Source organism: Perna viridis, chromosome 9 (assembly GCF_037379345.1).
Source record: "Perna viridis isolate PV_CMFRI_1.1 ecotype Kerala chromosome 9, ASM3737934v1, whole genome shotgun sequence".
NCBI classification, from domain to species: domain Eukaryota; kingdom Metazoa; phylum Mollusca; class Bivalvia; order Mytilida; family Mytilidae; genus Perna; species Perna viridis.
In genome coordinates, this window is record NC_142453.1 from 34,452,181 (window position 1) to 34,470,021 (window position 17,841).

Below are 17,841 nucleotides of genomic sequence, written 5' to 3' on the forward strand. Positions count from 1 at the left end.
TTGCTTGAGGCTTAGAGTATATTATAATAAGCCTACGTACAGATGCCTTTTCTGGTCTTTTTCTTGTAAATATGTCCATATAAGATGCCATATCTACTTTCATTTTCTCTGTTATTTGTGAGAGAAACAATGAACTCTTCATAATTATCTCATTGTTGGTAGATTCTAGAAGTCTTGAAAGTGTTTTCTTAGCCTGACCACCAACGTCGTCGTTTTCGTGCATTGATGAAATTCTAGCTATCACTGCTTCCCATCCCAAAAGTTCAGGTAACTCATTTAAAAATTGTCGAACATGTTCAATGTTGTTGAGCGTTATGCATAACTGAAAACAAAATTAATATTCATACGTCAAAATTTTCTAGAAGCCCGATAGTTTAAAGTAATTTTTCATTTTTTAACATGGATGTTCCTCTTTTACACACCCTTTCTCAGCAGTCGAAACATTAATTCGCACGTAAACAAGTTCGACAACCACCTTAACGGCTGTAATTTATATGTGCAATTTGTGGTATTGTTTTATTGAATCTATATGCATGGAGCAATTGGTGATAAGTTGATAACTGTGATTTGGAAGATATGTAACATATATTTTTTAAGCGTATTGACTTACCCTATCAGTCACATTGAAAGTTTTTTCCTCATCATCATAATAACAGTTCCTTTCTAAAATATGTTGTATTTTCTCTACGTATAGCCTAGCACCATCACAAATGAGCTGAAAAAGTGAATTAGACATCGATTAAATGAACAAATGCACAATACAACAAACAAATGAGTTACACCTTTAATAACACAAGTCTCAAAAGTAATGAAATTGTTGAAAATGACTCTTACTTTGTTGGTTTTGTTGTCTTATGAGTAAGTACAACAATACATGAAAAACTGTATCGTTATATTGATTTTAAAGCTTAATTTTGAAGAATAGTCATCGTTCTAACACCGTGGATTTTATCATATTTGTTGTCGGGGGGGCCTTGCAGAACTTACTGTGTGTTTGACGACCTTTTGGTGATATCTGAAAGTGTTTGCTTTTTAATTAGTATTATGGTTATACGCTAGTGCATTTGTTACGTTTCACAATTTCTACTCTTTTCTCTTCTACTGTTTTCAGAAACGGGTTTATGAGAGTATTACGCAAACAAAAAAAACACACCAAGAAATATATACTTACATCCGTTATTTTAGTTACACCCATCAACGAGGAGTCTGCATCATGGAAATCTATTTGTTTCCATTCTTCTGTTATCTAAACAATAAAAAGCATGCCTTCATATTTTTACGATAAGTTCGTTTTGTTTCAGTACTCTCTAGCATTTGCTTTTGATAATATACAATGCAAGTATTTGCACCTGGAAAAAAACATTCATTATCTATTTTAATGGCTCAACTTGTTTTTTAAATGTGATATTAAATTTCCAGCTTTTGATATAAAATATTTTCCATTTACTTCAATTCAACAAGATTTACATCGTTTTTATTTGTTAAGATGCACATTTAAATACATAAAAGTGGTATAAATTGTATGGATGATTTGATCCACATACACACCTTGGCAAAACAAGCAAGTACGTCAACTGAAGAGTTGGAAAACTTGACATTAGTGGTCACCAGCACAACCTAAAATAAAGTAAAGCGCATTAATTTCGGATGATTTTCAATGCTATATTCAATGAAACACATTGTATACGATGGATTCCTAAATATGATTAAAGTAATTAATTGCAGATGATAAGTATATGCAAGATATGCCGTAAGGATTCTTTAAAGAAAGTTTTAAGGTCATAGTTTTCATTTCCTCGTTTGTCTACCCCGGACTTGACTTTTTTATGAGCAACTCGGCGGGTGTTTCCAGAAAAACAGAGGACGCTTACCCTACCGGTGCACCTGGTCCGTGCTCCCAGTTTTCAGTGGAGTCCGAGTTGCTCATTTGATTTTGTTACTTTGTATGTATGATTTTAATTACTTTGTATTCTTTGTTGTATATGTCTGTTTTCTATGTCTGGTCCTTGTCCATGGATTGCATTCTTTTGATTACCGCTATAACCTTGGTTTCCTTCATTACTTTTTAATTAAGATAGAGGAAATATGACGAAAAAGACAAAAATACACTAACGTAATCAACTCACATCTTTGTCGATTTCTAATGCCTTTTCTATTCTCGACATACATTCTGTTCTAAATGTCTGAATCCAGAACACAAGTGATTCCTGAAACCACTTTTGATAATTTGATATAGCTAATCTAAACACATCTCTGTAAAGAAAATTACAGTCATGAATTTACATAAGATTTAGCACTAATGAAGCACATTTTACTTGTGAAGAATTACAATAAAAGTTTTCACTACTGTATAGTAGAACACCTGATCGACGGTGATATTTATCGCCTTCGGTGATTTGTTATTTCCCTTAACTGTCCACAATAATTTCGTCCAATAGTTAGTCCTTTCTAAAGATCAGCAACTATCGCATAATTTTATCAGAAACTATTGAAAAGAGAACAGGATGAACGGGAGAATATGTCAAAAAGACAACAATCCTTCTAAATTGTAGTGCAAGGGCCTTGAGTTAACGGTAAGTATTTTTGAGAAGATTTGGAGACCGTGTCAGATTTCTTTACAAGTACAAATTTATTTAATTCGCCGTACACTTTAATAAAGTTAATTCATTTAAGGGTGGCTTATAGTTATGACTGAAAAACCTGTCTGTATCGTCAAAAAATTACCGGTGTTTGTTTAGCCGTAAATATTATAAATACTATACGACAATATTTAAAAGAGTAAACAAGAGAACCAAGGTTAAAGCGATAACCAAAAGAAGACAGGGACAAAGACCAAATATGGAAAACAGAAATACACAACAAAGAACACAAAGTAACCAAAATAGTATATACAAAGTAACAGAAGCAAATGAGCAAATCGGATTCCACTAAAAACTGGGAGTATGGACCAGATGCACCGGTAGGGAAAGCGTCCTCTGCTTTTCTAGAAACACCCGTCGAGTTGCTCATAAAAAGTCAAGTCCGGGATAGACAAACGAGGAAAGGAAAACCATGACCCGTTGAATAAATCAGTTTTCATGGTGCAGATGGATACACCATAACAATCCACGAGTTCATGATGCCGACCATAAAACTTCTGTAGTGATGTAAAAAATGGACGTATTCAATTTGATATGAAACAACAAAAATCAATATAACAGTAACGTTTACCAAGCAAAACGATGAACACACGTGTTGGCACGTCCTGATACATTTTATCTCTTAAAGTAGATTATCCACTAAATAAACAAGTTTTGTTAAGAGAAAATTACTATTTTTACCAAATATGAAATAAAAAATAAAATAAAACTTACATGTCAACATTTTTACAAACTTACCTTCTACTTATATTATCCCGTGTTATGTTATAAAACTTTCTGACAAGAAAATATATCCTAAGCGATAACTTGCTACTGTTTGTTATATTAACAGGAAAGGTATGGTATCTTTTCTGGTACTTATCGAGTTCCATCATTAGTTCTCGTGTTTTCATGCTGATCTAAAAAACGGACATGGTTTTATAGTATGGCCATTAGCTCCATAGCTGTAACAATTACGGACAGTAAACCTGGTATTATCTATTAGGTATTGTTTACATACTTGTCAGAATCAAACATATGAGGTTCCTGTTAAGGAAAGTTCTGTAGTATTGTTTTACCTTTTTGGAAACAACTGACACGATCCATTTTGACTTAAGTGCGCCATCTGGTGAATGACGTCAATTCCTAACGCTATCAGACAAGTTAGTCTTAGGACAAATTATATATTTGTTAATTGACATTTTATATTATCAGCTTTGGTATTCCATGTATCTAAACTGTTACTCAGTCAAAACGGATTTGTTATTTTAGTTTTCATAAAGTGCAAATAGTAGAAATAATGAATTCTGATAATTTTATATCTTATTTTTTTTAATTATTATTTATTTTACCGTTCATATCACAAATAAAAGAAATTAAGGCTAGTTAGTTCAACAACAAAAACAATCCTTCTAACTTTCATTTAAAATGTAATATCATCAAATCGCCATTGCATAAATGTTGCATGTTGCAAAATACAGTGCTAGCAGAAAGTAGACAGAGAATCCATTTTACTCAGCTATACTTGTTAAGTTTCGTATTAAAAGACAGAAATCAACACTTTGAAATAACGAAGCAGTGTTGTTCACTTCAACCGATAAGTACTCTGAAATGTTTATCATAGCAATAGTGAAACTTACATTCTTCTCGGCTGACAGAGATACTATGCGATAGAAATTTATCCCTATTGAATTATAAAATATTCTAAAAGCTCCAACAGTGTAACAATGTGAAGAAAGCAGATCTATTATTTCCCCAAGTATATTTAGTTCTGGAATTACAGGATCCTTAACTAAGTCGTGCATTGTTACAGTTTCTATTTTGTTGAACGTGTAGGAGTCGACGTCGCTCTGAAACAAATGACAAGAGAAAAAAAGACTTTACAATTGCAATTTTTATATTATTCAAATGCAAATCTTAAAAAAAACATAACAAATGCAATGAAGTGAGTAATATGACGTTGCACCATCCATTTGCCCCACCCACCCCGAATTTTTTGTGACGAAAATTTTCTTTATAATGCCTGTTAGTCAAAAATGCCAAGTTACACGAAACAGAAACTGGGCATCGGAGAAAACTCAAAATATCTTATAACCCATGTCTCATCAGTATAAAGCCATACACCAAATTTGAAGTCAATCCACCCTCCGCAGCTGGAAGTCGTAATAATTGTGACGAAATTCGGCTGGACAGAATGACAGACAGACAAGGTGATTCCAACATACTACCTACTCTTCGAGAAGCAGTTGTTAAGCATGATAAACTGTGATGACATACAAGGGCGGTGAGTTAAACAAATACAACCCTGGTATCGATTTCACAAAAAGTCGTAAGTGTGAAATTGATCGTAAATTATGACGTCACAATTATATTTTAGTTTATGACGTCATTACTTACGACCAACTTTACACTTACGACTTTTTGTGAAATCGAGACCTGGTCTTTCCTCGACTGATGATATTAAATGTGGACATATACAAATTGATGTGTATGCACATGTATCAAATCATCCATTTATTTAATTCATATTTAATTTCAAACATATGTATTTATATAATTATAACATATCAACAATTATACAACAAAATTAAGTACTACCTGTAATTTATGCAAAAGTAAATGCGCTAAATCTTTATGTGGAGTACTTTTAGATTCCCATAAATCTAGTTCTAATAGCTGAACAGTCACTCTGCAATATATATAAACAATCCAAATTATTATACAGCACTTATTCACATTAAACAACTAATACTTTCAAATATGACTAAAATAAAAGAAAGTAACAAACTTTGTAAATAATGAAACGTAGTAACATTGATTAGCGGATCTCTTCTTTATTGTCTTAAATTATAGTTTGTTATTGTTTTAAGGTAACAAAAATTGTTACTATTTATGTTTCGAAAAAAAAGTAAGCATTATCATTCGTCAGCAATATTATTCATGCTCAATAAAAAATAAACAACTAAACGAAAATTCAAACGATTACATAAACTATACTTTTAGCTTGAAAACTATTAAGCTGTCGTGACTGCAAAACCTTACACAAAACGCATCAATGTAATGGAATGCGTAAACGGATTACGTTTCGTCTGATAATTTTCTTTCTTGGAAATAAACTTACCCAAGTTTCTGTTTTAATAGGTTTACATTTTGAGCGGATGGGGGAAATAATTCGGGTAAATCGTCCAGGTGCTCACATACACACTTGATGTATCCAGACGTAGCCTTTCTATACCAGCTTATCTGAAATGGTACAAGTACAATCCTAGAAGTAGTATTGAACAATTCTATATCAATTTTAGAATATTTTTCATTGAACTGAAAAAGTGTTGGAAATAATTATTATCAAAATAGAAATATATTGTAAAGAAATACAATTCAAGCCATATGTATCATATTCTCAAAGATATTCAAAACTGATAATCACTACAACAACCGTCATTGGAAAATTAAAAGGACATGAAAATGCATTAATACTTTCCACTTTCAGTTTTTGAAGGGAACTAACCCCTACCTCAGCGTCTGTGAGTGGCATTTTCTGACTAGCTGTAGCAATATTTAACTGTTTAGTAACCCAGGTCATCTGAAGATCCTGTAGTTGTTTGACTAGGGCGTGGTGGGTGTGAGGTAGGTTGTCATTTTCTGCCGTCCACTCCAGCAGTATTATAACGTGTCTGAGAAAAAACAAAATTTAAGCAAAAGATATAGACTTAAATCAAAAGGTTCAACAGAAAGAACTGGAATTGCTAAAATGCTGATGTTTACATATGATGATATATTTCATGAAGCATTAGTGCTTTGGTGCTGACCAAGTATAACGAAGAAGAAGACAATTCCAAAAAAAGTAAACTAAAACAAGTGGTGATACAAAGAATTTGTTTTGAAAATAAAGAACTTATACGACTGGTTCCTGGGAATACATTTTATGATATAATGTATCTGCCTAAAAACTAGACAATATAAAGTCATTTAAGAAGACTTTGGTTTACGGTCTTGTATAAGTCATCTTAAAAACAATCTTGCTGAACGTGTTTGCTTTCTTTCTATAAACTTCAAAGAAATGTAAACTCACATAATTGCCTGTGACAAGTCTGATATTTGATGAGTTAGGGCGAATGTATTCAAGATACGTTTCTCTTTTGGTTGAAGCTTAGCCTCTAATGGCATATCCATTTCCTGTAGTTAAGTACGATGTAATGTATATATATGATGTGGAAATAAACATGTTTACAATTAGTTACAGCATATCCTTTATAATGGCCAAATCACCATGTTAATGAATGAGGTTTCTATCCAAGATGAAAAATTGATTATTTTTAGCATGAAATTTACTTTGAATACAGCAAAATTGATCTACAAACACTAACTTTATGCAGGTATTGGCGGCAAAAACAACTTTAAATATTAGAAAAGAATAACAGCTCTTGAATGGAATAAATTTTTCATTTACACAAATTCCGCCATCCATACTCAAAAGAAAATTTCCCATAGAAAACATAGAATCCTCACTGCACTACAAGTTTCAATTAAATGTTATATTTTTATGTAACAAAAGACATTTGTACTGCTTTTTTTCACTTCCCGCACTGAACCCATATCCCTTATACAAATTTTTTACCACAGAATGGAAATTTTACCAAAAATTAAAACATATGTTATCGCTTCATAACACCCCTACAAACTGTATTAACTATCGGCGTTCAGTTCAGTTTAATGGGAAGAATTAGAAAAAGTAGAACAACAGAAAACACTAACAGAATCATACTGTATGCTCCAATAAACTGTTGGTTGCCTCAAGGGCTTTTCCCAGCTTTTTTTTTTTTTTTTTTTTTTTTTTTTTTCTCACTACTATAATTAACATATGACTGAACCTTACCAGGCACTTTTTGGCAATATAACCATACACTTGTTGGGCGGCTTGGTAGTAGTCATCAATTGAAAAGTAATTTTCACTAAGAACGTCATCCTGGTGAACAGAGGGAGAACACATTTTATGTAGCGATCAATCTGATAAGATGATTTATTGGTCATCCAAAGATAAAATATCAGTGTGCTGTTTTAAAAGTCTGAAATAAGTCACAGTGTTGAAATATGCTCAAGATTACACGTGTCCTTTTAGTAGCTGAAAAAACGTATTAAACTAGTTTTATTTTTTTAATTTTTTTTATTTATTTATTTTTATTTTTTTTATTTTTATTTATTCATATTTTTGTTTTGCATTTGGCAAATTAACTAACTGTATGGCATGTTAAACTGAGGTTTCAAAGTTTAAAATTATGAGAAAGTCCGGCATAAAAGATGTACTATTTTTTTTATCACAAAAGGATAAACAGCTGTTGAAAAATAAAACAAACGGAAAGCTCATTTATACTATCTGGTCCTTGTTAATCGGTTAACAGTTTCGAGTTCAACCTACCTGTTTATGACATAGGTTGATTTTTATTCGACACTTGGCAACGACTGTATTTTTGTTTCCACATTCTGTCACATCAAACCATTTATCTATTCCTTGGGCGTAGATATCCTGCATTCATTTAAAGATTTGTACACTATGTGTGTAACTTTTTAAAGAAGAATTATAAACAGTTCGTAAACAAAAAAAAGTCTTTTTAACATTTTGCAGACTAGAAGAAATTTATAGAAATTGTTTCTATAAATTTCATTTCTTATCCCATGACTTCAATTGACAAACATTTCAATTCAAGAATTCTTACAGTAAGACCATTGTAAAGAAGGGGCAATTTACAAGACAAACGGTTAACCAAATCACAATCAAGATTCTGTGTGCACTTCAGCATACTAGTACATGCAATAATTCGAACAATTTGAATATTAAATGATAGAGGAGTTTTTATAAACTATTTGGTAAAATAAGCAATAAATACCTTCACATTAATGGAAACCATTCCAAAACAACCACACCTTGACTTGTCATGTTCACTGGGATGCCATATCATCCTCAATAAACTGTAAAAATAACAAATGATTAAATTTTATATCAAATTTTCATGTTTATAGAAATAAATGTAATGATCAATAAAGCTAAAGATGCAATTATAAAATTCTACTTGACATCCACAGTAATACATGTGTTCATGTACTGAAAGTGCTTTTATGCTTTTGTATAATTATATTAAGATTTGGTATAAACATTGAGTTTGAAGGGTTTTTTTGTCTTTCCTTATATTTTTACAATGCTTAATATCCCTTCATTTTGGTTTTGAATATTTTCTAAACCATGTTGTACACAATTTATTATTAATGTGAATGTTTTAAAACCCAATTTTGTTTCTTTACTGTTTATTTGTAAAATGTGAAGAAATTTGCATTGTAGTACAAAAATACCAATCATATAACTATTGCAAATTTCTGTATGTTGTACCTTTTTATTTTGTGTTCGTGGTGGTGCCTGTCTGTATGTGCCCCAAACACTTCATGCTCCACAGTTTGGTCACGGATGTATATCTTTATCTCGTCTGTGAAGAAGTTATCAACATTCCTGTAAATGTTTTGATTAAAACATAATTAAATTATACATCTACAGATGTCTACATTTATGCTAAAACTGTTGCATTGCGCAGTTGTGATGAAATTGAACCTGTCGTATAGCAGGTAGTTATCGCGGGTGTCTATTTCAACAATTATATGTACTTCTCTAATCTTTTTACTGTTCCAATTTTCTCTCCTCCATGCGTTCCTCAGTTTTGAAGATGGAGAAGTAACTTAGCGATAGTGAGATTAAAATTCCGTGAGCTTAACTTTCAAGTTTCATAGTTTTCAATTATCTTTTAAATGAAAAAAGGAAAATTAGAGTATATCATTATTTCCTCATTAAAGATAGAATATGAATCGTATTAAAGGGCAAATTCATATAAAATTCAGACACTGCCAAGGAAGTGGAGATTCATGATGCAGGAAAACAAACGATGATGATTTTTTCTGTCTACTTGTGTAATATTCAAACGTCATGATATTCATTTCTGTAATCCCATTTTTGAGGACAGCATACAGTCGTTCATCTTCCACTTAAACCATCGATATCAAGAACGATAACTCTGTTGCAAAGTACCAATGTGCAACAATGGAATGACAAATTAACACATATTGGTTATGTGGTCAGCAAGCAGAAATTATCCCTTTTTGAATAATACATTCTTGTGAACTTTTTACTTTTGTACGCGTAAATTTATCATGTTTAGATGTAGAAAAAAACTTACAGTATGAACTCTTCATTCCACTGAGGGTCAGCACTATGCTTAACAATTGTCGTTTTTGTAATATCTGACTCATCAAGGGAAGAATTTGAACTCGAATGTCTTGGTGCCATGACGGGTGACGACTTCGGTGAGGGTTTAGGTGACTTTTTATTGTGGTGAAGCATTCTTACTATACAGTAAAAGTCTCCTAAAACATAAACATGAAAGGAGTGTAAAATCAATGACAGTTACAAGTATGTTACTTAAAGACATGCTTGTACACATCTATATGGACCAAAAAATCAATGGTTCCTTAAGTTAAATTGCCGTTTAAGTTCTAGTATATTATCAGTTTAAAGATAAAATAGTAATATCTGAGATACAGTAATTATTTACGTAGCAATCAGAGGCTGACATTGCAAACTTACGATCTTTTAAAGGTAAAATGAATAAGTTCAGAGTATTCAACAATGGACTATTGTAAATGTACTAATATTCGCGGTGTGCTTATTTTCGCTACTTTAGCGGTGGTAATAAAATCGCAAAAAAACTGTACACGCGAAATTGATTTTTAGCACTGTGTGACTCTTATTAAAACAGCGGAAAATGGTACACGCGAATATGTTCATTTGACAGAATTCGCGAAAATTTGAAACTGCGAAATATAATACGTTTACAGTATTGGTTACCTTTTCTGTCTCCTGACCATTTCAGTCCTTGTCCTTCAATGATGGATACTTTGGCTTGGACATGTTTTGGCTAGATAGAATCAAATATAGATTATCATCCATCCCTCAGTATTACTAGTTACCAAAGAGTTAATAATGTCAGGCAACAAATGGGTATTTTGATTGCATGGTTGATGGTTACCCCTACCCCCCCCCCACAAAAAAAACAAACAAACAAACAAACTAACAAATAAATGTGGAGCAAAGCTTAGCTGTAGAGATATTTCATACTAATTCTTGAAAGGCAAGGAAAGATCTCCCCTGACTTCTGACTTTTACATTAAAACATTTTATATCTTTGCTTGAATTTGAACAGCTTGTGCATGAAGGTTAATTGAAATCTAAAATACTTCAGTACTTAAAAGTAAGACAAGCGTGTGAACATACATGTATTTCTTTTCAAATTGTATATGATACGAATGAGATTTGAATTCTATCTATTTAGAATGCATACCCTGCAAACAAGCTCCTCCCTAATAAAGTATTCGTGTTCGTCTCTGTCTACTGCAAATATCTACACGAAAAGGACTATATTCATAACACAGATTACAGATTTCACGTGGTTCTTAAAAGTATTTTTTCCTACTGTATACTCTCAAGTTATTAACTACATTTAAGCATAAACGGGTTTAACGTAAAGAAGTACACAATCCATACGTACACAAACTAAATATGCATGCTCTTTCAGATTTGAGTAATCGATTTTTCAAGAAATAGAAAAATGAAAATTATAGACTATTAGTCCACAATTCGTTCGTGTAGAAATGCGACTCAGTGTTGCATGTACCTATGTGCACTAAATGACTCGTATTCCAGTCTTTGTCCTTCAATCATTACATATAAATGCCGTGAATGGATAATATCGTCGTTATCTTTTAAACGCCTATAATAACACAAAGTTGTAAAAGTTCTTTTATCAAAGCACTAAATTCCTCTGCAAATAAATCTAAATTTCGGACATACTCGGAAGTCATATAAATAGTATTAGCAAGTATTAACAGAAATATCGCCCATAAACCACACGACAACCGTTACATCACTGGCGATATCAATAGTTTGTTTCTACGTCATTTAAATGCTTGAAATGCCTACCTCTCTCAAATGATCAATGAGATCACCAGGACGGAGGCCTGAACTCTTGTCTGGTATTCCTAATGGGTGCAGTAAACCTCTTAACAATCCCCTGTATATGTTTTCATTCTGAAAGTAAAATCAAGACAAAAGTAAAGTTTGTCAAACGGTACATATAAGACCTGAACTGTGTTGGAACTTTCGATTGTCAGATAATCAGATAAAATTGTAGAACCTATGACACGCACACATAAAGCTTTCATCAGCGTGTATAGAAAAAAAATATACTCCCATTTAACATTTGGTTTGGTTTGACGTTTCACCAAAAAGAAAACACCTTGAAGCCTTGATGCGATATCTTAACATTACAAAATCAAAGACATTTGAGACAATAACTTGAATTAATTTGGACTGCCCGTATAGCAACTACATACGTTGAAACAATGTTTACTTCAGGCTGCTTAAAATTTGTACTTGTATATCGATTTATTATATCATTAAACTATAACGGTATTCATTTGTTTGGTAAACGTTTAACGAACCTACATAGAGAGCCAAGACAATTGTATCCTGAGTCAAGTTAGACACTCGTTTTCAAAAGTCAGAATAAAAAACAGCATACCCAGAAACAGGGACTATATCCCCTGTCAGGAATACACTTACTTGTGAGCATAAAACAAACTTGCAAGTTAGTACTGCACCAAAGTAAGTAAGTCATTTGTAAAGGGGACCTTCCCAAAAAATTAAATAAAATAAAAAATGAAAACGTTATTTTTTATTTAACACCCTGAAATGTACACTTTAGCTCACAAGAAAATACCCGTACAAACTAGATACATGTATCATTGAGATGGGAACCATCTCTGTGGGATCTGCTGTCAATAACATGTGGTAAATAAGCTGATATGAAGCATTATTTGAAGTTATTACATAGTCTCGTTATGTGCGATTTTATTCTAAGATTTTTAGTGAAAACTGATAAATATCCTGATTTAAACTCCTATCATAATGGCATTTAGAAATCATAAACAATAATTTTGGGTAAAGCTGGTGGAGGCACTCAAAAATTGAAAAAATGTTCCTAATAATGCCACATTTCAGCATATTTGATAGAAATTTGCATATATATTTCCAATTTGGAATATCACATTTCAACAATGAAAGATGATCTGCTTATAACTGTGGTTGAATATGTTAAACCATACATTTAACATTCTTAAGTTACCCATTTCAAATTTCTAATTTCCAGTCATGCAGGGGCCAAATATGGGCCTTACCATACTTAATTCTACTGGCCTGGGCACCTGATTTCAGGAAGCATTCATAAGACTTACATATACATAAATCCTTAACAAACCAATGGGACTTACATGCACACAAGTCCTACCAAAGCTTTGTGAAACGATGCCCGGGGCCATCCGACTTGTAGTAAATTTCAAAGACTAGATTGCATGTGTAGCTAGATTTCACTGTTCAGGAAAGTTAATGATGTCGGTAAATTTTTAAAGATTCGCTGAGAAATTATAGAATATTTATTTTTTGTGTGTTCCAGGTGTAGACATAGCGTTACCAAAGTTTTCCAGACTTCCAGAAAAAGGTATATACTTGTAAATGATAATACATGTATGTTTTGGCTACATATTTTTATCCCAAGCCACAAAGTTTCTCCCATGTTTATTGTTCTGTAGTGTAAAATGTATACATGTACGTAACTATGAAATAATAACAGTTCTCAAGAACTAGAGCGAACACAATTTGTTAAGAATGGACGGATGGACGGTACGACCAACAGACGGACCTTTGACCTAGGAAATTGCACAAACATTATGACATACCCTCTGGTGTTGGTTAATATACAAGTCAAGTATAAACTTTGAAATCATAACGGTTCTTAAGATATAGAGCGGACACGAATTTGTTACGGACGGACAGACTGATCACTATAGGTCGACCCGCCCAAGGCGGGGCCCTAAAATATCTAATTATCTGTTATCTTAGCTTGTACATCCTTTTACAATTGTATATCAAACGTGATGCCTTAAACATCGAAGATATGTGCTTGTAAATATACATTTGCTGGTACAAACGGGTCTATATCTCCGTTGTTACACTGCAATTATTCTTTCATTAAACTTCAAGTTAGGCCTTTAGAGTTAGATCTTTTTACATTCCCTTGTTATACAAAACCGTTTCAAAGAAGATTTTTAACTATTATTTGAAATCTATTCACCGCCATTGAGTTTACAAAACGTCTTATTTATGATTCTTTCATCACCAATTTGTATCCGTCAACGATTGATCATCAATGCATGTATTTGACTAGGTGTTCTTAACATAAACTACACATAACTGATGCAAAATGGAAGGATTATAATGTGCTTTTCATCAACCCTACAAGCGAAAAATGAATCTTGTGTCACGATATATACCATTATTGTTTGTTTGTTTGTTTTGAAGGATGAATGTCCACTGGGTCTCATTTTACAGGAAGTGGAAAAGGGTAATACAGTCACAAAAGTAAGAAAGGTCGAAAACGGCATATAAAAAAATTATGGTTTACAAATTGACTTACACTGTCTTTAGAAGTTAAGAGTTCATTTAATAAATCAAATCATATACTTTGAATGATGGTTCTATAGTTGATGTGCTAATGCTATTTAGTAAAAAAAAACTTACAACTTTATTTTAAAAGCATTTTCAAATTTTAAATGCCTTCGAAAGATTAAATTAAATGATAACATTATGATACAGAAAAATGGAAAAAAATAATGTCAAGTTATTGAAGGTTGAAAAAAAAGTTATTAGTGAAAGTTAATTGGTTTTTCTGCATGACTGCTAATAAGCCACAATTAAGGTAATAACAGATTCAATATTATGTTTGTCGACACTGTAGCATATTTGATGAAGTGCATTATACAATGTCTAATAATATATGTAGTATAGGATGTTCAAACTGCAAATAAAGGAATACATTTCGTATTTCTAGTATCCCAATGTATATTTCTTATTAAGGGTGTCCCAATCCGATCGAGGACTTGATGATTTGTCTTATTTATGTATGAAGGGATGAATGAATAGGGCTAGCAATATTTTATTCAGGTTGGTATCTTGGTCTTATGTTCACTTTATTATCCTATCAATAAATCACTACATGTACCATAAATGTATCCTGCTAGCTTTACTGATGTTCAGATTATAGAACCTATTCACATCGAATTTAGAATCTGGTAAGCTGCCGAGGAATGATATTCATGATTTGGTTAGATAGGACAATGATGCATCTTTTGATTCTTGTATTTATCATGTATATTGATAAAACGGATGCTCTATGCAAGTACAAATCCTTACTCCATGCTAATCTTCGTGTTAAAACTTCTGTTGTATGTAACAACCCTACCCCCACCGCCCCACAGGTCCCCGTTTCAGACAGAGCCATCTGCCTCGCCCCTAAGTACTTCTTATTTAAGGACGAAACTCTGTCTGGAACGGGGGACTGCGCACAGCCACCATCCATTTTTCCAATATTATAAACCCCCTGTCATGTCGTAAATCTTAAATAAAGTATTTATTAAGTTGAAAATCTCCTGATACGTGTATTAATGTACATTATTTTTAAAGTAAACGGACGCAATACCTGTACATATATGCAATAAGTTTTATCAAAATCCCAAGGATATCAATGTAATAATTTTGCGTAATAGAACAAAGATAACATGAAATAATGCTTCTTACCATCATGTGTTGTTTCGTATGTCTCTTGTGGAGATGGAAATATCTCCGTAAATGCATTTTGTTTTTATATCTATCCACCCTGATTTGAAGGAAGCGTGGTATTTCCGTATTTGCGTATGCCTCGTTGATAATTTATCAACAACTTTCACAAAATACTTGAGAAGATAAAGTAAATTTCACTTAAATTAGTATCATTAGTTCCCGTTTATCACGATGTTGAATTTAAATCAGCAAAACACAGACCACAGACGATTATTAATGTTTGTAGCAATAATTCGTCCACAATCTCAAATTAGATCAAAATTTGACAAATTTACTCAAAATTGTGAACATTAACGAGCCTATTTAGAGACTATTTCTAAATTTTGTACGTGATTTTTGTGTTTATATACGTAATGGTTAACTGAACATTTAACTAACAAATCTCTGTAATGGGGTTACAATAACACCAGTACCCGGTATTAAGTACAAATTTTGACATTATTAAGGAATGAACTTGAAATAAACCTATACACATGCGGTCATACGAGTATTTTAAGGACGGTATTTAAAAGGTAAAATGTAGTTTAAACAATAGGTATGCATGGGTATTGCATAACAGAAGCGAAGCAAAAAATAGTGAATCAGTTCACGATTAGGGATCTAGCATTGTTTATTCAGTGTATTACGAAATTCTACCCATTAAAAATAAAACAGTACATGCGTTTTTAAATAGTGTTTAAAATATCAACGTTCGTGCATCTGAATTAAATGTTTCATTCCAATGCTTCCACTTGTATACCCAGAGAGCGTTATACCATGATACATGTAACTTATTGTACTGCAGCTAATTATACAAAACACATCCTAGCAAACACCCGAGGATAAAGACAAATAAAAATGTGTACATAGGGCACCGACCATTATGTAAGCAAGGGGGCCTGTGATATTTTGCTTAAAAGAATAAAAAAAATGATTCTCCATAATTCAAAGGCAGAATTTCAAAAAAGATATTGATTTCTGTTGCTCCTAAAACATAAATCAATATTTTGCACTTGCTTGAACATAAAACGTCTTATCCAACATCAAATTCAAGCCCTCCCCCACCACACACGCACGCACGCACACACACGCACACCTACACCTAAAATGTTCAGTGCCCAAATCTGAGATTTTATATGTACTATCAACAAATTAATTATATTAGGTGAAACACACCACGGTTTTAAATTCATCTTTATTTGATTCCTTTGAAAACATTTATAGCGCAACATAGCCATCTCTTTTATTATAGTTGGATATTCTTTAATGCGTGCAAGAAAACAAAAGTAAATACCTCGAGTTTTGCCATAAAGTTATCCCTAACTGTGTAGTTAAGGCGCTTTCCAACATCTTCACTAAATAAAGCACCCAAGAAATATGAATCTTCAGACCCTTTCCTCTTCCGTTTGCTTTTTCGCCTTCCAGAAAGTCTCCTCTTAAGTCTGGAAAATATTCCTCCTTCATTCAGACTTTCATTGCTTCCAGGTGAAGGAGATGACTCGTCGTATTGTTCATCTAGATCATCCAGTGATGAGCAGGGTTTTAGGTATTGTCCGTATCTTCCTGTGCTCAAAGAACCAGTACAGGGTAGACTTCCGGTTCTCTGCATAATGCGGCTGGTGCCTGTTTTTGTTGATGGAAAACTTAGAGAACGTGGAGGTGACGTCATTGTTAAAAATCGACCTTTTTTCCCAATGCAAGAAGTTGACTGATAATTCACTCGGCACATACAAATGTGAAGAAATTTTGTTTATGTTTTATATCAATGCACTACACGTCACCAATTGGTGTTTGAATAGATCCTGGATACTTCAAATATCTCAATTACATTTATATAACTTTAAAATAGAAACTTCAAAAAGACAAATTGACTAATAATTTTTTCCGATGCAATGAAACGTTTTCCTTTCAATTTCTAAAGCCGATAAAATTACTGACGCACAGTTGATGTAGTCCAAATAATGTACCGAATATTTCCTTCTTTAATGATTCGGAAGAGAGGGTAATATGCCTCTGAATAGAGTTCTTCCGAATGGAGATACCTTTGTTTGTGTTGTACCTGCTAAATATGGGTTGCATTTGGATGTATATCATATTTTAGTACGATTGTATCCATAAACAAATAAAAATAGACTTTGCAATATCATAAGAGGGTCAAGAGGGGTGGTATGAACTGGACTAGTACAATGTAGTTTTTAAAAACCGTCAAGTAAAAATAATATGAAACGATTTTTGGGTAAAAAAGTGGTGTGTATTGGTGTCAGTTGTTTATATATACATTATTTGCTATTAAAATAAAATAGGTATGTTAAAATCTGGGCCTATTTTAAACTAAAGAAGGTAGGATGGTTTCTAGTAACTTCTGGTAACGTTACTTCGATGATTACCGAATAATACGTAAACAAATCACGTATCTCATCTCAGTGATGTCCATGCGACTGGCGCAAACATTTGCAAAACGTTTTCAAGTGAGTT

General features: G+C 32.7%; 1 protein-coding gene across 5 annotated transcripts in view; it reads right to left on the reverse strand.

Annotated features, from left to right (window-relative positions):
• LOC148607945 (protein unc-13 homolog D-like) overlaps window positions 1-17,841 on the reverse strand; it is a 29,932-nt gene that overhangs the window by 4,638 nt on the left and 7,453 nt on the right. For 2 of the 5 annotated variants that reach the window (XM_088543477.1, XM_088543476.1), the window contains exons 2-20: window positions 11,635-11,742; window positions 10,997-11,056; window positions 10,504-10,573; window positions 9,836-10,022; window positions 9,001-9,117; window positions 8,504-8,585; window positions 8,035-8,142; window positions 7,495-7,584; window positions 6,691-6,794; window positions 6,133-6,292; window positions 5,740-5,861; window positions 5,217-5,307; window positions 4,259-4,468; window positions 3,378-3,538; window positions 2,127-2,253; window positions 1,549-1,617; window positions 1,172-1,246; window positions 611-715; window positions 41-322 (exon numbers count right to left, since the gene is read on the reverse strand). In XM_088543477.1, coding sequence (XP_088399603.1) covers window positions 41-322; window positions 611-715; window positions 1,172-1,246; window positions 1,549-1,617; window positions 2,127-2,253; window positions 3,378-3,538; window positions 4,259-4,468; window positions 5,217-5,307; window positions 5,740-5,861; window positions 6,133-6,292; window positions 6,691-6,794; window positions 7,495-7,584; window positions 8,035-8,142; window positions 8,504-8,585; window positions 9,001-9,117; window positions 9,836-10,022; window positions 10,504-10,573; window positions 10,997-11,056; window positions 11,635-11,742 — 2,328 coding nt within the window. Of the gene's footprint in view, window positions 1-40; window positions 323-610; window positions 716-1,171; window positions 1,247-1,548; window positions 1,618-2,126; window positions 2,254-3,377; window positions 3,539-4,258; window positions 4,469-5,216; window positions 5,308-5,739; window positions 5,862-6,132; window positions 6,293-6,690; window positions 6,795-7,494; window positions 7,585-8,034; window positions 8,143-8,503; window positions 8,586-9,000; window positions 9,118-9,835; window positions 10,023-10,503; window positions 10,574-10,996; window positions 11,057-11,634; window positions 11,743-15,345; window positions 15,715-16,660; window positions 17,442-17,841 lie in introns of those variants that run through there. The other 3 variants (XM_088543475.1, XM_088543479.1, XM_088543480.1) reach the window with 3 other exon arrangements.